The following is a 25,124-nucleotide window of genomic DNA, read 5'->3' on the forward strand; positions in this document are numbered from 1 at the left end:
CTCCAGAACGCTTTGGGAGTTCCAAATCATGTACCTACTACTGCAATATTCCGCTTTTCAAAAACAAATCAAGCAGCTTCTAATCTACATAATTATTGTTTTGCTACCACAAACCAGAGAGACTGAATAGGAAAATATGCAAGAATAGTTCTGTAGTCACTGCGAAACATGCAATAATGCAAAATAAGGAACACACATAAGAATATATAAAGTTGCTTTTATTAGAAAAACCAAACATTCTGCTGAAATATATATGTTTTAAAAGAAGCAATTTTCCCCATGCATTCACATGCTTGTTTCAAAGCAATGACATGAACAAGAAATGTATAACTAAACGTGGATATAAGCTCACCACTGGTCCATCACCAAATGAGATTTAAGTTTTAAAAAGACAGAAAAACACAATCTTAAATCATTTCCGAGTTGGATTTGCATGAAAAGCAGCACAGATTTTGCAATCAGTTTCAGTTTAGACTCATGTTGGGACCTTTCAGTAAGTGAGTCACTGAGGAATGTGACACGAGCACCCAATGATTTATAATTTTATAATTATCCATTCACTCTACATGGGCTCTTAGGTCAACTGCTCTTATTCCATGGTCAAGCTGCCATATTGGTATAGATGGACTGCTGCTTTAACAACTGATGCTCCCCAATAGCTTAAACAATAGGCTGTAAACTGAAAAGCTTAAGCACCAAGTACTGCATGCCACCAAAAAACTGCGTAGATATGCAAGTTTGCATTTAATTAGTCACATCTTCTGAACAAGATAGTAGATACAAGATCGCAGCAGGTAACTTAGAAATCTCTTGTTTTCTAGTATTACTTGTATGGCGTGTCGTCACAAAGAATTTGGCATAAAAGCAACCAAAGCTATCATTATATCTTCCTTTATACTATTAAGAGGCAGTGAGGTACTCCACGTCAATTGTCATAAATCTTTAACCAACACAAAACTATATTTTAGCCCCCTGATCAAATGGGTAAAGATCTGGCTTCTGTGACAAAGTCAAAAAAGACCTTACAACTCTTTTGTAGGCCTCCAACTGAAACTTTAATTTGGCTGAATTTGGCCACAATCAGAGTTTTTACTGTGAATTTTGGCAGAAGGCGGAAGAGCACTGGAACTGGGTCAGCTGAAAAAATAGGGGTGCCTTTTACAATAGGATGTATGAATTCACTGAAATTTAAAATCAATGTAAAGAGTTAGAGGAGCCAAAGATGGATCCTGCAGCATTGTTTTAATCAGTCTTGCTGCTGGAGATGGAGTACCTGAAATTAGCAAAATGAGGACAGGCTTAAACTCTGATCACGTTCAAGAGGCTGCACCAGATTTGCAAATGCAAGATATTTGCACTGGCCTTCACTTTAAAGAGACCCTTTTTATGGGCACAATATATTCAAGAGTTGAGTCATTTGGAGGAAGAGTTTGGTGCTATCCTCCCTATCCTGACACACTGGGTATGGAGATTCAGTGGTGACCGATGCACCTACATTAGGCAGTATGTTTTATTTTAGGACATGTTTCGACCTGACTTACACACTATCACCGGAAACTCAATAGTCATATCATTAAATTTAAGCGATTCATCGGTTAGTAATTAATATCTACAATAGTAGGGATCATCCATGAACATCGAAGTAACTATACATTTTACAAAGATGTCAAATGAGCTAGTCAAAATATAACTTGTGGCTTGCACCATAAAAGCATCAACAGAATAAAAAGTGCTCAACTTATTTAGCCAATTGTGACTGTACAACAATGACCAAATATAGAAGATTTTACAGTGTTGCCCTTTTTTCCGATGAGTCACTGTTTTAGGCTTTTTCCGATGAGTCACTGTATTAGGCGCTTAAATGCAAAACCTTCAGAAGTCAGAATTTCCTGCTAAATCTTATAGCTACTGTATACACTCAGTCAATGCCAATTTAAGTAGAGTGCCTCATGAAAGATAATGAGCATTAGCTTTACTTTAACAAACAAGACATACAATTATAATTTACAAAGACAAACACAATAAACGTGTTTATAATAATATATGTGAAACCGTGTTTTGAAAAGCAATTCTTCAGCAGCCCCCTACAAGCACCAATGTTTTAATTTTCTACTATACTTATAAAGAAGCAGCCTAGACAACAGAGTTTGTATATATTATTTGCCTTTTGTTCCACTAGATTTAGGCTAGTCCACAGATCACGATAAAAGGTGATGCATTTACTTTGGTCCTTCTAAATATATTTCCATTACAGCAAGAGTTTATTGGATGCTAAAACAAGTACCAGAGTTTCATCCCTAGATTAATCTTTGGACAAGAGAATACTTGGGGAGCATTCATGACAGATACTGTACCTAAGACAATGGTCGATCCAGTCATATCTGACCAATTATTGGCCACTTCTAGTTAGCAGCATTTTGAAGTACCATAAAAATAAAACTATGCAATATGGCTCCATCACTAAATTCATAGCACATATAATAGTTAAACCACTGATATGCACGTTTCTTTGTAGCACTAGTCCTTTGTCAACATATTCAGTAAAGGATTATTTTTATTTATAAAATATGAACATTATGTACGTTGTTCTTTTGCTTATGTAAAAAATATAAGTAATGTGTTTAGCCTTAACATGTGCACATTTTTCAAAAGGCAATTTACAATAAATTATGATTTACAATAGATTATGCATTACATTGTAGTAAACCAGAAACATAAGGGAAGGAGATCAAAAATCAACACAACCTCTGGGAATATAGGGATGGCTATCAACATTCTCGATAAAAGTGATTACAACTGCATTCTAGGCACAAATTAGAATATCTATTTTGAGATTAGGTGTTTCAAGCAGTGGTACAAAGGTTCTTAATATAGGAAATGAAAATACTGTAGGTCCAATGTCACTTAATTACAGTCAGGCAATATGCACCATTCACAGAATTCTGCGAGTGCCATCTTTTTTTAATTAGAAATATGGTTTTATTATAGGGTTATTACTTTATTTCCATCTCAGACTACAACATTTTAAAATAACTTGCAAAAAAATATTTCATCTAACGTAAATCTTTGCGTTTGGCATCTTGCAGGTTTTGGATACCTACTCTGTTGTGATACAAATTTGATCTGTTTCAATAGCTGCTGGCATTCATTAACTATATATATATATATATATATATATATATATATATATATATATATATATATATATATAATGTGAAGATAAACCAAGCCATTCATACTATATTTGCATGCAATGACTGCAATCATAAGGAAAACGGCAAGAGTATACAACGGTTTGCCGTTTTCAGAATATACTATTTATGCCTCACTATAAAACAAGAGAATCATTGCAGTTCATTTTAAGAGATTACTTTTAGATGTCTACATATCATACATTTAAGCGATTTCATTTCCAATATATAAAGTACATCTTCATAAAAATATTTTAACACATCTGTGAGCCACGTACCACTGTATATGTATTATTTTAGAAACACAAATCCAAGGATCTAAAAAGCTGCAATTTGTGCCAGATGTCCAGGAATCAAAACAGCAATATGCTATTCGGCCTGGATGTTTTTCTTAAGTGAACAGAAAACTTGAAAGTACACATTTTTAACATATAACATTTGTTTGGTTGAAAACCCATTTGCAGAACCCATTTTACACCATTGGTATAACACCTTTCAGCAGAAGCCACCTACTTGCAACCATAACTCTCCAACTTTGGTTTATCCTTTGAATTCATTAGCATTAAAATAGCTTTCTCTAGGTGCAGTATTCCGCAGCATATTTTCTCAGGTAACAATTTAATGTTTCGAAAAGATCTCCAAAATAAATTATATGCAGGAAATATTTCCAGTTACAAAAAAGGCAATTAGAAGAGGGAACAGCGCAGATAGCACTGTTTCTTGGGAGGGCTACATAGAGTGCCTGAGAGTACCAATAAGCCCTGGTGCAAAGTAATAACTGCTAGCCCTTTTGAACAGGCTGTCCTGAATATAGAAAGTTATTTCCTCTTTTCAGTAAGGCCCAGTTTAACAATCTGGCATACTCCCCCTGCCTTCTCAATATACCTATGTAAAATCTACTGTTCTATATCAATGCTTAATGTTCGAAGAGTGTGGAAGATACCATACCAACTATGTGATCATCCTTTTAAGATAATTTAGCGGCAACTTAGAAAGAAACTAAAAATAAAAGACCACTAGGGAGAGAGTTTCTGGGAGATATGATGGTGTCTACTTCAAGAAAAAAGTGAAAAAAATGTAATGCACTAAAAAACAGTGAACTAGATCAGCTTCAAAAAAGGTTTAGTAAAATATAGACTTCTAAATAATACACCTGTGATAAGGGATCCTTTTTCATAAAGTGGAAAAAATAATAGCCCTAACTGGAAATACTCTAAAACACGAAGAGTGGAAATCCTCAACACACTAAAGGACAGTGTCATTTACCTGTATTAAAAATAATGGGTTTGTGTCGTTTCATTTGTTTTTTAGACAGTAATTAAAAGGGGTGTTTTTAGTTAAGTGCTTTTTACAGTGTTAACATGTTAATCTAAATATCGATTTAAAACAAAGGTTGCCTCCCACATGCATGTTTTGGGATTTAACACATTGGTAGAAATGTTTTCATGTTTATGAAGATGAAGAGCAGATGATCGAGAAATGCTGTCAGCACCTCCGTCTTCTCCTTCAATTCAATTTCTTTTTGGCAATGCTTCTACAGTCACCATTACATTGCACATAGACAAATGTGGACCAGACTCAGAAGGATGCTAGTGTATTACTAATCCCTCAATCTTGTCTTCACAAAATAGAGAGGCAGAGGAGACATGGAGGACAAAGTTACAAGGTTGGATACGATGGCTTAAAATATATTTTCTCCTGATAATATATAAAAAGGATACTTAAGTTGGTGCATATCAAAGATTTGTAAAATTTGTTCCAATGCTGCAACACTGCTTAAGTATTTGGAAAAGCACCGAAAATCTCAAGTCAAATATATACCAATTTGACCATTCTATTTACTCCCTTTTTAGGTTTGCACATGCATGACAAAAATATATGACATATACATACAAAGGAAAATACATCCATAACCTCTCACAGCATCCCTTTAACCACCACAAACAGAGGAACAACTTCTATTTTAGCGGATGGCTTTTGCGAGGAAGTCAAAGAAAACTTTCTAGATAGTCAATACTTGGTCTGCATATTATAAATATATATTATGCGAAATGTACTGTTCTGCAGCGGTGGGTAAGGAGTACAATGTGTCAGAATTGGTCCATTTAACAGTTTGCAATTATGAATTATTATAGGTTTACTTTCATCTATTATTGTGAAAGGAGTAAAATCATGGCTTAAAAGCAGACTGGAGCTCCTTAAATGCCGCTTTCCTCTGTTTTTTATCTTCTGCTTGCTTTTTCTTTTCCTCTTGTTCTGCTTTAATCTCTTCTTCAAAACGGCTGGATTCGTTGATAGCATGCACCTAAAAAAAATATACAAATCGAAAGTAAGCTAGTAATGGACCAAGAAGGTTGCAACATAATTACCTGGATTTAAGTGCAAGGCAATTGTAATGTAATGTTTTTTTGAGTTTGCTAGTCGCCTACATTAAGTTTCCACCCCCCTGCCTCCAAATCCTGAATATCAAGTCAATATTCCATCCTTTATTTGATTTAGGTGTTTATGGGTTGAATATACAGCCAAGACTGCCATAGTTGTTTCTCTACCCCGGGTGGGAAAGGAATTAGAACTGTATCAGTAGGTCTGTAGATGGGATCCTCAAATGCCCAGAGACCTAATGATCTGGTGGAAGTTCAAAGCTTTAGAGGATAATCACCTGTAATTCTGCCTTACAGCTGGTTGAAGCAAATGCATTTTCAGTGCTGACCTGAATCTCAGAAAGTCTATTTTGAGGTGAAGAAGTAGAGGAAACAACTTTTAGGTGGAGGAGACGTGCAAGCATAAGGTTCTGCATCCACAAATGTTGTATAGCACCACGTCAGCAGAGTAGGGTACGGACCTATGGAATCAGATCTGCTAGTACTGTGTCAGACTGGTCAGGAGCCAGTGGAGTGACATTAACACAGTCGAACTATGGTCTCTGTGCATTGGACTTGTAGGGTTGTCCCTCCAAGATTCCACAGAGACATTCTATCCAGGATATGTCCCACTTCTAGAATGTGTGATTTTCTGAGGTAGGAACAGCTATGAAACATTTCAATAGAAGAAGCAACGTTTGTACAATGGGATCATAGCAGTGCTGTTCATCTGCAAAATGAAGTGGCATGTTTGCTTTATAACAGGCTTCCAAGCTGCCAATTATTTGACATGGTTGTTGGGGGGCACAGGATGGAGGCAAGCAAAATGGAAGTGGTGTAGGAAATGGCAATTCAACAACACATAAGTAAACCTTACGACAACTTTTTCTTCAAAATATGTATATCTGGCGGACTATTATTTTCAGTCATTTTAACAGTTTTGAATTGGCATACCCTCTCATTACTAAATGGAAGCCTCGTCTTTGGCCTTTACACCAAAAAATTGAGCAGTTGGTGAGGAAATAAATAATCTGAGGCATGGACAAACAGAAGTTAAGGAAAAGCAGATAAATGTGTTCCTGCAAATGCATAACTATCTGGAGAAAATAGCCACTATTACAGGTGAAGTAGCAAGTGCAAGACTATAAAATGATTTCACAAGTCGACATTTTTATTATCAACTAATTGGTTTTAGGTCGGCCAGTAAATCACACCATTCACCATGATAAACTCTTCAAGTTGTAAAACTGAGGTAAGAGTACAGATGGGTAAGTGAAGGAGAAAAGTTGTTTGGAAGAACCAAGATTCTGCAGCTAAATGGTTCAATGTAGATGAATCACTTTATCAGACACTTGGGGCTGGGTCAGGATGCTTTCTAGGCAATTGACTGCACAGGCATACTACCTGAACACTGGGTGGGAAATACAATGTGCCAAAGTATTGTGACCAAAATAGCAAGGACCACAATATTGTGACATTAAGTATATGAACAGGTTTATTAAACTTACTGCCGCTTATATGTATCTTGACGATATAGGCCAAGTTACTCTGATGTGGAGTTCATAGTAAACCTAATCATACACACACATATACACCTTCTCGATAAAAAGGCTACAACATTTTGGAATATATACATTTACAACAGGGTATTCTGAAATACAACCAACACACAAAAGAAACATCTGGGTGAGATGTGGATGGCAGTGTTTAGCTTGTCATACCAAACACCCCAACCATGTTCCTTACCTGACAATCAATCATCTACGTACCAATTTCTAAGAAGCAAAATATGCTAGTGAACCTCATACTGCTGGACCTCAAGTGTGTCAAAAGAGGGTGCAGTTATCAATCTGAGGTTGTAAATTATGCAGTTTTACTTTTAATCCTACTTCTAAGTCATCAGTTATACAGAAACAGCCTATCTCTCCGCAAGGAGGACACAGAACACACAAATATATATATATGTTTTAAAGAAGTTAGTAAAGAAAATATATCTAAATGGCAACATTCTTATTTTAGCATATACGGCATGATCAAGCATGTTTAATTCAAACAAAGCAGTCAACAAATGCATTTTAAAATGAAAAAGCAGGGGTTGACAATCAGATACTTACGCTTAAACATATTTGGAAACTGAAAAAACTTTAAAGATCTCAAAGGCTGCACTCTACCATCAAGGTGACCATTTAGGGCAGCCACACAATTTCTGGAGGTAAGGTTGAGAAAGGATCTACTCAGATTGACAACCAAACCAATCAGTGTTCCTGGTTTGCAGAGAGGCGAGTGGCAAATTTACAAATTCAGACAAAGCATGTAATGAAGAACTATAATTAAAAGTACCATTTCTTCCTCAATCGGGGAGAATGGGATATTTTTAAACATACACTGACGGCAGGAGACTAGGAGATAAACTAGGTACACAGATAGCACAAAGAAGCATTACCTACAAGTGCAGACTTCTGAAGGGTATGCAAAAATGAAAGCAATGTTAACAATGGATAACCAGGAAGCCCTGCAAATACCTGGGGTTGGTGCATTCCTCAAAAGCAGTTGCTACGACCGTCACCTTGTGGAATAAGGCTTGGCCTATTGGTGAAAAGGGACGATTCAGTAACAATCTATTTAGCAATAAACTGGTAAGAGAAGGCCATATCATTGTGATCCCAGAACTGACAAAGATGTATGAATGCCGAAAGCTTTTTCCTAATCCCAATGTTCTCTTTACATGAAGGCATGAACGGGCCTCACTAATGGAAAAAACGGTTTGGAGGAATAAGAGGGTAAGCAAATAGTTTCACATCAAATTCTGGAGGACCCTTTGGCTGAAAAGAAGGATAAATCCCACAGAGAAACAATTTCATGCAAAACTGGTGGAAGCTCCTTGCCCTCCTCTTTAAGATGAGAGCCGTCAAGAAAAAATGTCTGGTGTCAACTTTCAGACTATTTATTTATAAAGTTTTATATAGCGCGAACTTGATCCCGAAGGATATCAGAGCGCTTACAATTTGAGGCAATTAAACACTAGGTTTTAAAGGACATCTCCACCCTCCCGTGGCCCAATCATTTAGGTGTTTTGGAATTCCAGGAAACATTTGGTCACTGGCATAATAACACATGCCCGAGAAAGACATTTCTGAGGTGCACAAATGCACATCAATTTAATAAAGCTCGATTTGGGCAAATAAAGAAGGTAAGGGAGTATGGTCTGTTCTTGACAAGTTCTTTGGAACGCATGTTTCTCCTGACAGTGGAACTTTGTTCAACTGAAAACACATGAGACTTTTGAAGGCTGCTTTGCTTCAAGGTGGTTATGCATGAATCAAAAACACTCAGGAAGCCACATAAAGATACTCAGACGCCAAGAGTCCAGTTTAGAGTTTGCAGGTGGGGTCCAGGATCTTGGCAGACATTCTGTGCACACGTCTCCACTGTGGTTGAAGGTATAGGTGGAAAAACAATGAAACAATGAGTGCAAGTCCTCGTTTATTGTTTCAGGCTAATATTCACCGGGCTGTAGCAGGATCAGAAGACATCTTTACAAATGTTTTTATTCGATTAATTACAAGAGTATTTTTCCTTGCAATGCCCTTCTAGAAACATGGTTGTGGAGTCTTGCATTTCTTATGTGGCGAATATCTTTCAAAGGGAGCCTCCAATGCAACAATGATGTTTAGCACCCACAAGTTTGCAGACCTTTATTTTCAGGAGACTGCCTGATGAATTGTTGCGATCAGATTTCGACAGAAGCCAGTGCAGACTGTATGTGCTTCACGTGAGAGGATAATTCATTTTGTTTCTCAGTTTGTGGAGAATACTTTATCATGGTTCACTTCATGTGGATGCAGTTAAAGAGATTTTCAGCAAGAATCACTTGTGGGCCAGTTGGACAACTCTCATCTCCAGCACACTGATGTGATATGCCTGCTTTTATGGATCACTTCGCTTGCATTGTGAGGTCTACTGCTATCTGCAGGTCACATAAAATAAAAGCTAACCTCCAAAATGAAACGTGAGCAGAAAAAGAAAGTTGCATTGTGGGATGTGCTCAAATGCCCTGGACCATGGTGTACCTTGCTCTCCCTTTCTTACAGTTTGTCTCATGTAGCAGGCTGATGTGGCAGAGAGGTAGCAGATTAGTACTATTTGATCACAATAGCGCCATTTTAAAACCCAATGTCTGTTGTCCAATGCTACCCTAGACTAGGGCACAACTTCACACCAGGACCCTTCATACAACAAGGCTTCCCTGCAGATAGTAAGTGACTGTATACAAAGATGTAAAAGGTGGCGATTGCCAGCAGTTCTTCAGGACTGGTGCTGCCTCTGCTTACAGGCATAGTGTCAAGGCAGCTAACCCTTAACATCAAGCCATTTAATCTACCTTGATTTAGCAGGCCTGGTTACATCTAGGATTCAAATTGACTTTATGGGAAACCCAGTGATTTTGGTTTACAGAGGTGGGCCAGTGGATTCCTCCTCATTTTCTGCACTTTTCTTTGTCTGACCATTGGGGACCACTGACGGGATGGTAATCAGTAAGCTACCTGCACCCTGAATTTAATTCTCTTAGTGCTCCACACAAGTTCTGTTACTTACTACCTCTGTGCCAGATTCTTGTGGTGAGAGTTTGGAATCTTGGAAAATGTTGTGTTTACAATTTACTGGTAGCAGACACCTAGGTTTAGGACTCAAGGGTGCCAGTAGCAATATCAAAAGCCTAACCCCCAAGAACTAAAGCACCAAAATAAGTGTCACATTTGCAGTGCTGTAATAGTGTGAATCATAGTTCACGCAAGCCCAGCTGATGCTTTTTCCTAAAGCACAGTGGTCGGAGAGGAGAGGAAGCAATCACTTACAGAGGGGGTAACTAGTCACTGCAATGCTCAAAGGGTTAACCGCTCATCTAAGCCCAAACGCAAGGAATCAACTAAAAATATCACAGATGTTTCCTGTATGAGGGTTTGGTGGTTTTCAAGTCCCAGCTTCCACTCCAGAATACCTCATCTCTTCTCTGAAAGTGGTCCAAAATGCAGAACAACCAAGTCCCCCATAGAGACACCATAGACTTAGTGGAATCCGGGAACCTTACCAACTCAGAAGGAGCACCAGAAAGTAAAGCTTATTCGATCTTAACCTAGAAAATGAGGCAGTTGATACTGCTAATCTTGCTGGCAAGACAAAATTGAAGGAATGAAGGATCCTAAATGTACGTCCACACTATGAAAAAGTTGTTAAAGTCTAAGACTGGTGCTACAGACCGCCATTGCAACAGTCACCTTGATAGTAGACTTAAAAGCAGAAGGCAACACAAATACCAAATGGCCGCAGTGGCCGAGGGCATCAGATATCCCACTTGGCCTGTCACGCAAACCTAGCCTTACTAGCAAGTGTTTGTTTTTTGCAATACAACTGCCTATTTGCCGTTGTGTTCTAAAACACCAACACAAACGTTTGTCACTGCTCACAGCTCCCCAGTATTAGGTTTCACTTTGTATTGTTCTTCATCCTTCCTGGAAAATATTGAACAAAGTATTCAAAATCTCTTGGACAAATCGAAAAGGCTGGTTGAAGACAGAAGGGTGTTGAAGAAATTGGAGCTCCTAGTACTGGCCAATCAAATTCAGATGCTGATACAAAATGGAATCTCCACCAAGGCGAGATTTCTTTCAGAGCACAAAATAATCTATTGATTAGACAACTTGCAGATGGAAGCTGCCATTGAGGAAATTAGTGTTTTGACTCTCCAAGCCTTGTCCTTCCCTGAAAGATAGTCTCACCATACAATAGTTGTTAAGCAGCCCAGAATCAAACAATATTCGAGATGAAAAAAAAAAACAGGTTTTTCATCAAAGTAGTGCAAAAGTACATGAGGAGGCAAAACCTAAAGCAAGTCATGAAAATATAGCAAGACGAAGGTTTAGAACTTAAAATTATCTACTTCACCTACTACCGTGACACACGTTTTTTTATATGCATCGTGACTATAAAGCGGACAGGTGGAGGTCGAGTTTAATGTTACTGAGATATGTTGCCTAAAAATCAATACTTGTGAAGGTCCGCGCAGTCTGTTTAACCAGATATTTAAAAGAGGGATGTAAAAAAGCACATGACGCCTTATTTTGTGGAATTATAACCAAAGCATTTTAAGTAGGACCAGTATTACTCATCTAGGGTAACGAGGTGACCCCAATGCACTACTTTTGTATTCCTGTGCTTTCCTGTGACAAATCCCCTTTCACGTTGTGTTATTCTAACTTGTTCCCTTACACCCAAAAAAAAAGAGGCACAAGTCCCAGAACGCATTCATTTAGACAGTCTAGGAATGGGAAAAAATGTTTCTGCGCCATTGAGTCACCCGATGTACGACTCCTTACAATGTTGCAAGGCTGACATTTAACTCCGTATCATCCTATACTTTACCTTACCATACTATTATCCAGATCTGATATTTGACTGCATGCTTTAATGAAACCATCTGGACACAGTTAATGAGAATGATTTTACAAAACAAAGACACAATGTCCCGTATTTCAGTATATCCAGTATAAGAGGCTCTGAATATAAAATGCAGAAAAATCAGCCTATGTACAATACACGAAAGCCTGCCAAGAGGATAGACATACACATTATGAAAAGCTCCTTTCAATGCTCTCTGCACAACATACTCTAACCCCACTATGGTTTTTAATCTTTTGAGGTCTGTGGGCCCCCAATAAATATAATTACTGGATCCGGGACACCCACCGAATTATTATTTGAAACTGGGGAAATCAATGGCCTCAGCAATTTCTAGGATTTGATAATCAAAACAATACACCAAAATACAGAAACAAGTGTACACCAAACAAATCTTCAAATATTGAGATATTTTGTATAATTCACAATTAAATATAGAAAACGTTTTACATTTTGCCCCTTAATTGGGTTATACTTAGATAATATTAAAATAATAAACTAAAATTAATACATTTTGTAAAACAGTCGCGGACACCCTGACTAGGCCTCGTGGTCACCCATGGGTCCTCACACCACAGGTAAAGAACCACAGCTCTAACCCTTTCACTAAGCCTATGTCGCTACCATGTTTTGGTCAGAAGCCAGACTGATGGGTATTCAGGATATGGTGCTGCTACTTCTAACACTTTAACTTGTGTCCAAGATGGCTTTTTTCCACCTACCCAACATTGGATTATGAATTGGGGTGGAGGACTACTCACCTGAAGAAATAATCACAACCCTTGTGAAGGTTAACCATTAAACCCGCTAAACCAAACTGTGCTTAACCACGTTGTAGCTATGGCTCAGAGCAGGCAGCCTTAACTAAGAACAATGTGTAAATTATTTATGTACTACCAAAACAGTAATAAAGTAAAAACAAAAATCCGAAACCAAAATTAGAAAAATAAAGAAAAAAAACGTAATAAACAAAATGGCAAAAATTCAATAAGGGAAATGTAACATACGACTTTGTTCTTGGCAATATTCCTTCACAAACAATTACAAACTGGCAATGGTCGCAGTAGACTGGATTTTTTTTTCTCACACAGTAGAGGGGAGGGGGTCAAACAACTACTCTACCACCCCGAACCCCCTAGAGTCACTATAATACATACATAAAGGGGTGGAGAGGACAAAACCACAAATAATGGAATTTACAAACAGTGACAATATCATATGTTTGGAAAAGTTGCCCTCACTCACACAAATGTGTGTGACATGCTTCATCATCGGGTCTGCTACAACGCCCTGGCGTAGCCACGCACAGAGCGGAGCATAGGGAGGGGAAACATATAACATGAAAACATCACAAAGAGTAAGCGTGACAAACAGTGTAACAACCCAAGAAGTGTCAGTCCAAGTCTGGGTACAGTGGTAAGACAAAAGATGCAGTCAAAAAAGGTAAGTTTAAAACTGGCTCATGGATACCTGATATCCCTTTATTCGTAGGTTCCAAGGTCAGGATCAAAATTAAATAACGGATGGTGGTGTTCAGGAAGGAAATTTAGGAACCTATAACACCCCTCCTAAACTGCTGGAGTCAACATGTTTCGACCTGGGCGTGCCCCCAATCAGTAGGTCACATTGGTCTTCTTCAGGACGTCTATCAGTCCCAGTCCCATACGAAAACTCCTTACCTTGATAAGTGGACAAGGAGATAATGACAGATCTGATTGATCTTGTCCATGTGGAGGGAGTTCCGTAAACATGGAGTACATATACGAGTTTATTAGCAAATTAAACTTGAACTGGCGTCAGTGGGGTGGAGTTCCAAAGAGCACAACTGCTCTGATGGACGCCTCCGTCACCTCTCGTGCCCCTGAGACAGACTCCGTATCGCAGTAGACTGGAACCTAGGTGCAATTTGAAGCCGACCACAATGAAGCATGGGTCTAATAAACCAACTAGGTTTGTCCTAGTCAAAGGTTTTACTTTCTAACTTAACTGGTCAAGTCTCAATTCACCACAAAAACACACATCTAAAGGACTTCAGTGGAGGAACCTACAGAATCACAGGGTGTCAAGCAGAGGCCAACAGCAGGGGCAAGTGGGCAGTTACAGGAAATGCCTCTTATAGCATGTGGTCGGCTGTATGATCTTGGACTCCACTTATTTGTCCTGGGTACAAGAGGGAGCATGTCCAGTCCTTCAGGGATCCTCTCAGGTCACAAACTACAGCTCCAACACTCTTCTGTTCTTGGTCAGGTCCTGCAGTATTCTGAAGTGGGTGCCTGGAGATGCCACATTTATGCCTGAGATTAGCTAGTGGGTAGGAATAACATCTGGGCTTGCCCTAACCAATGGGTTAAAAGTTCCCTGGATCAACCCTATTCACAATGGGCAATTTCAAGATGGTGAATGTCTTGGGCCATACTAAAAGGGGGCTTTGAGGGCTGGGGAATGTGTGTAGGGAGTGCCCAATGTAATACTAGTGTACTCCCATATTTAATACCAAAATCCAGTTTGAAGCCCACACTGTACCCCCAATAAACCCAGAGAAAGAAGACTGGTAGTGGTAGAATAAAAGCAGGAATTTCCAGGAACCATACAGTGAATACACAAGAATTTACTTGGTAGCCTGTTCCGGTCCTTTCAAGTGTACTTCCAGTATTATATGTAAACCCAGCAGAACGGTTAAGCACGATTTGACACTGCAGTGTCAAAAAAGATGCCCACACTCCCACCTTACATATTCTGCGAGGTTCAGAGTAGTGATCTTTGCCCATTCCAGCCAGCCTATTGTTTGCTCCTGGGAGGAATTTCATACCTATTTAAATGCTTATCAATTCCACTATCAGATCAGGTCAATAGCGTTACTTCCTCCTGTTTTCACACTTTAAAAATCCTACAAAAGATTTTACCGTTCATTCCCATTGCCATCAGAAAAACTGTTGTAACTGCCTTGATATTACCCAAGATCTATTACTGCAACTCACTCTACCTGGGTGCAAAAAAATGTGAGATACGTAAATTACAGACTTTACAGAATGCAGCCGTCCGTATAATACTTAAGATTCCTAAATTTAGCCCAATAAGTCAAGCCAATCGCGATCTGCACTGGCTACCTGTCCAGGCAAGGATCCAGTTTCAAATCTATTTGTATTGTGCATAAGACTTTCTACGGGGTGGGACCTGCCCAACTTAGTCAACATATCAAGCGCTACACTCCACAGAGAAGCCTCAGATCATTATCCGCCTCACTACTTGTAGTTCCTAGGGTCAAAATTTTGAAATGGGGTGACAGAAGCTTTCGTTACTTGGCACCTAAATTATGGAATTTGTTGCCTACCCACCTCAGAAACCAAACCAATATTCTATTGTTCAGAAAGGAATTGAAAACATGGCTATTTGTCTCTAAACCATAGTCACTCCTATTCTTCCACTGTGAAAATCAAGTGCAGTAAGTGCTAAGACGCCATGGCGGACAAGCGCTATATAAAAACATTTCATTTCAATGACTGGGAAAAGCTGGAGAGCAAAAGCAAATTCGCATCCAGGATCTTCTGGTGGGGGGAAAAGTACTATTCTAAAAGCTGCCTTTCCTTAATATTTATTAAAATGCGGACATCACCACTGATTTGGATTTTTAATGACTCGAACTGTAACAAATAGTGGTTTAATTATTTTCCAGTTAGACTCATTTCTGAGATACAGTATTGGGATTTGAATTTGTACTCTGGTTTTCTACGTAGGACAAGAAAGCGTGCCAGCGTAAAAATATCCTTTGGAGACTAGTCACTGTAAGGACATGTTAACAGTAAGGGGCCGATTAAGACCTCGGGCAGAAAGCCTCCTCCCGACAGTCGGAATCTCCACGCCATTGTTGGAGGACGTCCGGCCGACTCTGTTGGTATACAATCCACCCAACCAATTACCATGTTCTAGGTCAGAAGGTAAACCGCGGGGTCATTCAGAATCGGTTCCGACCAGCACTCTGAGTATTCAAATCAGTCGTTACCGTATCGTACACCCCTGTGGCCAGCATTTCCGACCTCGGGATTACTAAGTTGATTTCCAACAGCCTTTCCGCGTCAGCCTGTCCAACATGAAAAGGCTGTTGGAAAGTGACTTTGGGGGCCCATAGCAGGGCCCCCTTCATCCTGCACCCTTCGGTAGAGGGCCAAGAGGGTACCTAAGGGCTCCTCTGTAAAACCCTGCACTGTGTGGCAGACACCATGGGGTGCCAGCGACAGGGTGCAAGGTTTTACGCACACATCCCATTTCCCCATAGGAGCCTGTATTGCCGGGCGGAACACAAGCTTGCATAGCAAACAATGGGAACCGAATAAACAGTGTTTAGTCTCATCATAATCAGGCAGGCGAAACCCACCGACCGAGTAGGTGTCGGGCAGAAAGTTTCCGCCTGATATCGTGATCAGCCCCTAAAGTTGTAAATGAGCTACTTTTAAATACCATGCACTCTATCGGACTACAAGGCCTGCATAGGGGTGACCTATTTATATTTAAAGGGGAGGTTTTGACCTATCAATATGTTTTAATTTGACAGGTTGAACTGAAGTTTTACACTGCTATAGTCAACCTACACTTGTAGACCTGAAGCCATGTTTTACATTGTCACTGTAGTGGATGGCACTGTAAGTGCTCCTGTCCTCTAGTGACATTTAAATTAATGGCCTGGAAACACTTTGAACCATATACTAGGACTTATAAGCAAGTTGAATATCCTAATTAGGAGCATACTGATTTACTAATGTTAAAAGGAGGCCCAGAGGCTCTCACTGGTTAGCAGATGCAAGGTTCACAGAGTTCTACAGCTAGCAAAAACGAGTAAGGCAAAAATGGGGGGGTTATTTATTTTATTATTTATTTGAAAAATGCTATAACGCGCGGAAATGACCAGTCAGGGTATCAGATCGTTGTACATGTAGGCAAACCATAAAGGTAGTGAAGCAGACATAGGGTGATCATATTAGATATAAGAAAACAAAGCTTTGCATGGTTGGAAGGTAGATCCTGGCTGTACAAACATGAAATAAAAGTTAGTTTGTAACTTCAAGTCTATAGTTGAAGCCAGCTTTTCACGAACAACCCCCTGACTTCTCTTTTGAATGAGGCAGTAGAGGGATTAGTCCTGATTTAGTGGGTGGTAGTGGGGGGGCCAGCCATATTCTTGGAGCGAGGCTGGAGAAGGCCCAGTTATAGGTTTTCTTCTTGAATTTATGTGGTTTCAGTAGTAGTGTATTTGAGATTCTTAGGGTCTGGATAAGACCAGATAGTTTTAGTTTTTTTGTCAGGTATATTGGAGTGTTACAATGAAGTGCTTTGTGTTTCAAGCAGGCTATCTTGAACCTGATCCTGGCTTTGAGAGTGAGCCAATTTGGTTGGGTTAGATCTGGTGTGATGTGATCTTGTTTTCGTGACCCAGTGAGGAGTCTGGCCGCCGAGTTTAGGGTAGCCCTAAGTGGAGCAAGTCGGGCTTCAGGTAGACCCGCCAAGGTTGTACTTCCGTAGTCTAGGCAGGAAACAACTAAGTATTGGACTGCTAACTGCAAGTCATCTGTCGGCAGGAATGGTTTGAGTTTCCTTAATGTGCTGAGTTGGTGTTTGGCTCCGCTGGTGGTTGCACGAATGTGGTTTAGCATATTCAGGTGTTTGTCCAGAGTTCTGCCTAATGATTTAGTGGAGTCCACAACATGAGGAGCGCAGTTGAGCGGCGTCAGTAGTTTGAGCCAGTCATGAATGGGGCTGATTGATTTTGGGGAGCAATCAGGAGGAATTCCGTCTTGAGCGTGTTTAGCATAAGGTGATTGTGAGTTAGCCAATATTGAGTTTTCAGAAGAGCAGTGTTAAGAGTTTGGATGTTCTCCGGTGACGAGAACTTTAGGTATAATTGAGTGTCACTGTATATGTGGTATTGTAAGTTTGAGCAGTTCAGAATTTCTGTGAGGGGTTCCAAGTGTAGGTTGAAAAGCGCGGGCAAGTGTACAGATCCTTGGGGCACTCCAATTGACACCGGTGTACTGTTAGATGGAGAATAGTTGATTTTGTTGTTTTGAGTTCTGTTATGTAGGAATGAGGCAAACCATGTTAAAACTGGGCCAGATCGCCCCATCCTGTTTTCGAGGAGACAAATTAAGTTATGTTTGACAGTGTCAAATGCTGGTGAGAGATCGAGAAGTATAAGAAGGCAGAGTTCGTTCTGGTCCAGTTCTCTCAAGGAGTCATCGACGATGTGTGTTAAGGCAGTTTCAGTACGGTGTCCAGATCTGAAACCCGATTGGAATTTGTCCAGGAGTTTCTCAAGTAGCTTGGCTAAAGTCATGCTATTAGAAATGGGCCGGAAGTTGTTCGGACCGCATAAGACTGCATTAGGCTTCTTTGGTATGGGGTGACTTGTCCCATTTTGAGGCAGTCCGGAATCCAGACCTGCATGAGTGTTTCGTGGACAATCTTAGACCAGACTGGGAGCACAAAGGATCTAAGCTCTTTGAAGCACTTGGCGGGGAGCAGATCATTGAAATGATTTGAAGGTTTCAGAGAGGTTATTTTGAATAGTTCGTCATCATCTGGTAGTGAGAAGGTATTCCAAGACGCACTATTTTTTGGGAGTATACTCCCTGTATCCAGAGTCAGGAGAGCTCACCAACTGTAAACATGGGGAGAAAGTGGGCTGGGTTGGACAATGTGTATTTGGTAGGACGAGTTGAAGTTCTAGCTCAATTTTTCTTGTTTTGTCTCTGAAGTGTGTAGAGAACTCCTCACAGCTGGTGAGTGAGTCCCTAGATGTAGAATGCTGGTTGGTGGAGTGGTTTGCTTGTTTGACAATTTCAAAGAGTTTTTTTGGTCTGTTTTTAGCATGGTCTAGTTGTGATTTAAAATGATTGGCTTTGGCGCAACTGATGTGTTTGTGATACACACTTCTTGTCTTCAATTGTTTGAGGTTGGTTAAGGAAGGAGAGTTTCTCCATGATCTCTTTGCCTCCCTTAGTTTGAGTCTTTCATCGTTAATGGAGCAAATATGCCAGGGATCGGATTGTCTGCCTTTGGAGCGATTTCGACAAGCAATTTCGTAATGGAAGGGATGTAAAGTTTGCTACGGTCATCAAGGTTAGTCATATTAGGGGCAAAGGAAAGAGGTGATTGCTAATGTGGGCAAGATCATTAACATTATTGTTCCTTAGATCTCTTGCCCATTGTTTGCTTTTATGAGGTTGGCCCGGTCTGATCATCACGTAAACGATGGTCATATGGGATTCGTAACAACTGGTGGGAAAATACCAGAAGTTAAAGGCTTTTTTGCAAGTCAGCAGATTGATGAAAGGTTTGAGTGAGTTTTTTCACCGGCGCCAGCAGGTTGCCTAATAAGTGATTGACACGTAATAGAGACCACAAGAATGTTATGCAGTCACTGGCAGGCGTTTCCTGAAGAGTAAATTCAGGAACAGCAGCAACAGCTTCATGGGTACCGGAAGAGACTCTTAGATTTAATTTATTTTAGCTAGGAAGGGAAGACATAAATGATGTAAAGGAGGCCTGGAATCTTCTTTGAGCACACATTGTGAGTGAATAATTCTTTTAGCTTAATTATCTTAGTCAAAATTCACTGCTACAGGAAATTCATTTTTGCCAAGAGGATGGCCTTAAAGTAACTAGTAGACACAATCTACCAGCTTCACAGGTCTATGCTACTGTTAGAGCGCCCCTAGGTAGACTGCAAATGTATGTATACAGTTCTTTGCTGCAGTGGCTAACTCCCTGCCGTGCCAAAGTGAATGGCTGAGAGTGGCCACTCCAGGAGCAGGGAAGTGCAGAGTTAACACATCCCTTCACTGAGGTAGATGAAAACTGGGCAAGAAAGTCAGCTTTTTCCACTGAAACCTCAGGGTCCCCAAGACCAGTCTTTGGCACTTCACTGAAAGAGGCAGGGGTGGTTTTGCATCACAATCAAAACATTTGTTGTGGGGTCAAGGGGTTTTAGGAAATTCCAAGAAGAGCCTTTGAATCACAAACTGCTGTGCAAAATGGTGAGTCATGGGACCAGAAGCAATTTACAAAAGTGAATATTTAAGCCCTGGCAAAAGTCCAATATATTGTGTGCCAAATTTCCTGAACAGAGGTATTAGCCACCTTGCCCATGGCCCTTGCTACAAAGGGAAAACAAGCAGCATGGCATACATTGCATTTTCAATTGATTGCAGGTTTTTTTAAATAGGTTTTCCTAACAGTGGTTGGGTCAACTTCCAGGTTAATTCCAACATTTCCTCCCTGGTTGCTTCGAATTAAATAAAAGCACACAAAATGTGATGGGAGGAATGAGTGCAATTTGTCAATCACGCAGTGTAGCATTTCAACACATCGTTCGATTCCCCATCTTGGCACCCAAGATCAGACTCAGTCATTTGTTGATTAGCCTTGGTCCTCTGCCAATAGGAACTATCCAGCCCAAAATACCACACCAAGCCCTCTCTAAATCAGAAAACAAGAAAACCAAGAACGGCTTCGCAATGGCTGGAGATCATCAGTTGGGTGCAGCCTGCTTCCAGTTGCACAGTGATCAAGGGACCCACACCTGGGCATACCCGTTGCACTTACTACAGACACAAAAGGTGATGGGAGGAATGCATGCAATTTTATTATTAGCGTATTCGATCTGTAGTGTTTGCTACGTACTTACTCTCCATCCGACACTCACATCAGAAATCCATGATTTCGCCTTTATGAAGTAATACCAGCCGTTTGTAACAATTACCATTTCTGTGCTGGTTCTTCCAAATTATCACTTTTAGCAAGGCAAACAAAAGTACAAAAAACGCATCATGTGCATAGGTTTTAAATTATTCAAATTATTCCATATACTTACTTTTGCCTCAAAAAAGGTTTTCGCCCCTTTCACACCCTCAGTTGATACATCAATTTCAGACAGTCTTGCAAGAGCATGAAGACCACTATCTTCCTGCAGTTCTCCTGCTGCCGCCTTTCGGAAAATTAAGAGAAACTGTGGATGGTAAAAACAAAAAAACAAAAATTTTAAACAACCCCATTGCTCAAACTATTTGCACTCAGTTTTAAGTCTGCTAAGAGAACCGATAATCTCAGGTTCAGGTTGCTATAGTCCCCAACTTTATGTCCAAATAAAATAAGATACATAACAATTTTTCCACCAAGCTGAAGACTACTCAGTGGGGGAAAAGAAAGAAAATGCAGTTTCCAGCAGAACATCCATGTTTTGCCCACTGTTTACTAGGAAATGATCCTGTGTTCCAGATTTGTCCCACCCAAACGGAACTGAACATATAGATAGATAAATAGAAAACTTGGGCTGTTGGACATTGATGTTGATACAGGAGAGTACACTGCATTGTTATAAACTAATTTTATAATTTAGTGAATATAATATAAGCTGTAGCAACAGATCAACCCTCATACCCGTACTGCCCACAGGATGTCCTACCCATGAACATTTCCACATTTCACAGATCTGACAGAATTTTTGTTAAATATAGATTTCACACATTCAGTTACTGACAGCCCCAGGTTGCCCCACAAAGTGTTTCCGCTGAAGGTGCAGTGGCACAGAGGACAAAAAAGGAAGGCAGAGCCACACTGCACCAAATATTGTATTTGAATTTTACTAACAACCTAGCTATGTGCATCTTCAATCTTGGTCTCCATCCAAACTGCTTTGTTTCAATCTCTGATAAAGACAAATGCGCCTGCAGGCGCATTTGTCTTTATCATATATCAGCCCAAGCTCGCAAGGGTTTATTGGGTCACCCACTTGTTTCAATCTCAGCCACTCTAAATCTCAACTTCCCTCCTTCGGCCTAACTCTGTGGTCCAAATTAAGACTATTATCAACCTCAGGTCCAGACCTCAAACAAACACTACTTCAAGCAACAACACCGGTGGAGGCACAACCTGGTTCAAAATCACAAAACCTCCTTCAGAGCCACCCTCCACTTTTACCACCAGCAACTCGGGTTGACCAAATTCTCAGCAATGACCAAATATATCTAGACCAGTACCAACACCCAAAAACGTTTTTGAAAAGTATAGGCCCTCACCTTGCCGTTGCCACCTTTACAACAATCACCCTAACCTCAGGAGCTCTGCTCCCAGCTCTCTTGCTATGCCAGGAACAAATTCAGCACTATGTATAACAACTCTGCTCTCAACCAGACCTATCCACCCTCGCCGCCCTCCAACCGACCAAGACAAACACCTTATAATTTAGGATGACCTGCGGCCCACCATCACCTCTAAGAAGAATGCCACCACCATGCGATCCACCCACTCAGGAGCCCCTTCGGACCCATGCGCTCACTTCAAAGCACTCAACCCCATTTGTGTCGCACTCACCCAGATACTCAATGATTTCCTCACCACAGTCACCTTTCTGGACACCTGGAAACATGCCACCATACTACCCCTTTTGAAGAGACCCGAAGACTCTGGCAAACTACTGACTGATCTGTTTACTTCCCTACCCAGCCAAGGTATTGGGAGAAAAAAAAACAAAGGACTTGCTTAACACCTGAACAACAATTACCTCCAGGATCCCTCTCAAACCAGATTCAGGCCCAGTCACAGCACCAAAACTGACCTCATCAGCACCAGTAACAAAATCCACATGATCATGGACAGAGGATTCACAGCAGAACTCATTGTGCCCGAACTCCCAGGTGCTTACCACACGATCTCATCTTCATTCAACATATCCACAAAATCAGCATACTAGGACACACCGTCCACAGGATCAGCTCCTTCCTCACCAAACACACACGGTCAGTAAGCCTGGTGCCGTAAACCTCTGCAAGGCCAAACTAATCTGCGGTGTTCCTCAAGGAACCTCACTCAGCCCCACAGTATTCAATGTCTACTTGGCACCACTCCCAACATAGCACTGTGCTCACTGAATCAGCATCATCTCACACCCTGTTCATCCTCTCCCTCTCCAACAACCCCAACAACCCGACGTAAGTTATAACTTGCATGTTTGAAATAGCCATCTGCATTAAGAAACAAGAAGGAAGGGGTCCTCTTTGGGAAGGACACTTCACCGGGACCTGAATCTAGTGGTCAGTCGAACGGGGGCCAACATCCACCTCATCAAACAAAGCCAGTAACCTCGGGATAGTGATGGAGCAACTCAAAATGGCCTGCCAGATTAAAACAATTGCCTCCTCCTGCTTTCTCATCCCAAATCTTCAGATATCTCCCACTCAACACTGAGAGAACAGTCACTCTGGCCTTAGTTTTCAGCAAGCTAAACTATGGGAACACGATATCGGTATCTCCACACTCCTCACCAAAAGACTCAAAGTCATCTAGACGTACACTAAAATTCCCACTTCCACACACACATCTCCACACACCTCAAAAACCTTCAGTGGCTCCCAGTACACAAACATGCATTCTTCAAACCCAGGACCAGGTTTCCTTTATTCAAGAGGCCACTAGTAGGTAGGGGTAAAAGGAATAGGAGGAATTATTCAACCATTTTTAGAAAGATCGACATGTTTCAGTACTTTAGACCATTGTTCTGCCGCTGAAGCTGAGGAGACGGTAACATTGAGGCTTCTCCCCTTCTGCGATCAGAAATGAAGGTGGATGGTCTTCCCAAATAGTGAATAAATGACTCACTGTAGTACTTTGTTCTGTATATACACAAGTGTTTTACAGTGGAACTTAAATCCAAATAGATGCAAGAGTAGAGAGGGTTCGTCCTGATGAAAGCCTATTGCACAGAAATACAAATAGGGCTGAAACAGGTTGACCTTCCTCAAATGGGTTGAATCATTCCCCTACACTTCAAACCTACTCAATGGGGACCTCTTGACTAAAGGAAATCTGGACACCAGGAGGGAGTTTTAAATTCCTTTTTGCGTTTCCTCTCTACACCTGCGCAAGGACACCAGGTACCCAGTTTCATAAACCATCCTGAAAAGCTCACCCGACTTATCCGGGTAGAAGCCCACACTGGGGTTTTGTCACATCAGTGTGAGGGGGGACCCAATGATAGAACTGCCACCACTGGGTGGGTGAGGGCTTCAGCTCTTTAAGAAATACATGTCCTGGGCAATTAACCAGGTGGAATTCTTTCTAGCACAGGATATTGGAGAGATTATGACAGCTGCTTTTTCTTTCTCTCTTCTTATTTTGCACATCTATGTTAGTACAGTACTATTTGAGGGTATGCCCTGAGCTTTCCTCCCCCATTTATTCATTTTTTTAAATTTTTGAATCCAACCTAATACATCTCAAACTAACTTGGGCGCAGGTGTACAGTTAGTTTAGACTTCAACAGCAAGTGGCAAGCCAAGCACAGCCAATCCACACCATAATAGCGGAGGAGTCACTTATGCAGATTTAAGATCTATGTCCATTAGCTAGCTTTGTGGACAACATAACCAAAGGCAGAAACATGGTACAATGTTGACTGCCCAGGCCTGAACCTAGCCTGTTGAATTAGGAGTGTGCAGTTTTCAGAAACCCAGTGTCTGGCTTCTTTCAGCAACAAATATAAATAAAAAAATAAATACAATGAAAACAAAAATCAACACAGGGTTTTGAGGCTGTCTAGTAAAACGCGTTGGAAACACCATCAGGGCCTGAGGTCAAACTCATCTTTAACTTCTTTAAAATTTGTGTGATCTTAAATCAAAATGTTTCTATTGATTAAGACACCAACAGGGATCAACAATGTAAAATAACATTATCGGAATCAAACTGTAAAACCAAGTGCACATATACATAAAACTTTTAAAACCATTTCAGAAAAGATTTTAAAAATGGGAATACATTAGAACACACAAATTCAGTTGGGGAGACCTCAAATTTTGCTTTTCATTTCTACGTGCCTCAACTCAAAATAGAATGGAGTTATAAATCGACGGCGCACTGCTGAGATTGCACGGCAAATATCAATTAAAAGACTTAAATCCTGGGTTCCTCCCCAGACACACATCACTCAATCTTGTTGAATTGTACCAGTGACTTTTGTAGGCATTGAGGGGGGAGCACCCCTAACTTAAGTGACAATATTGTCCAACTGACACCATGTTCTTGGTTGAGTGACAGATACTTTTGTGTATGTATATATATATATTTTTCG

At 40.5% G+C, this 25,124-nt stretch overlaps 1 protein-coding gene across 1 annotated transcript in view; it reads right to left on the bottom strand.

Moving 5' to 3' along the window:
- Positions 1-201: 201 nt before the first annotated feature.
- Positions 202-25,124, bottom strand: part of EFHD2 (EF-hand domain family member D2) — a 102,292-nt gene continuing 77,369 nt past the window's right edge. The window contains exons 3-4 of the mRNA XM_078642790.1: positions 20,871-21,005; positions 202-5,496 (exon numbers count right to left, since the gene is read on the bottom strand). Coding sequence (XP_078498916.1) covers positions 5,362-5,496; positions 20,871-21,005 — 270 coding nt within the window. The 3' untranslated portion in view covers positions 202-5,361. The remainder of the gene's footprint in view (positions 5,497-20,870; positions 21,006-25,124) is intronic.

This window comes from Lissotriton helveticus, chromosome 5_1, assembly GCF_964261635.1.
Source record: "Lissotriton helveticus chromosome 5_1, aLisHel1.1, whole genome shotgun sequence".
Classification (NCBI taxonomy): domain Eukaryota; kingdom Metazoa; phylum Chordata; class Amphibia; order Caudata; family Salamandridae; genus Lissotriton; species Lissotriton helveticus.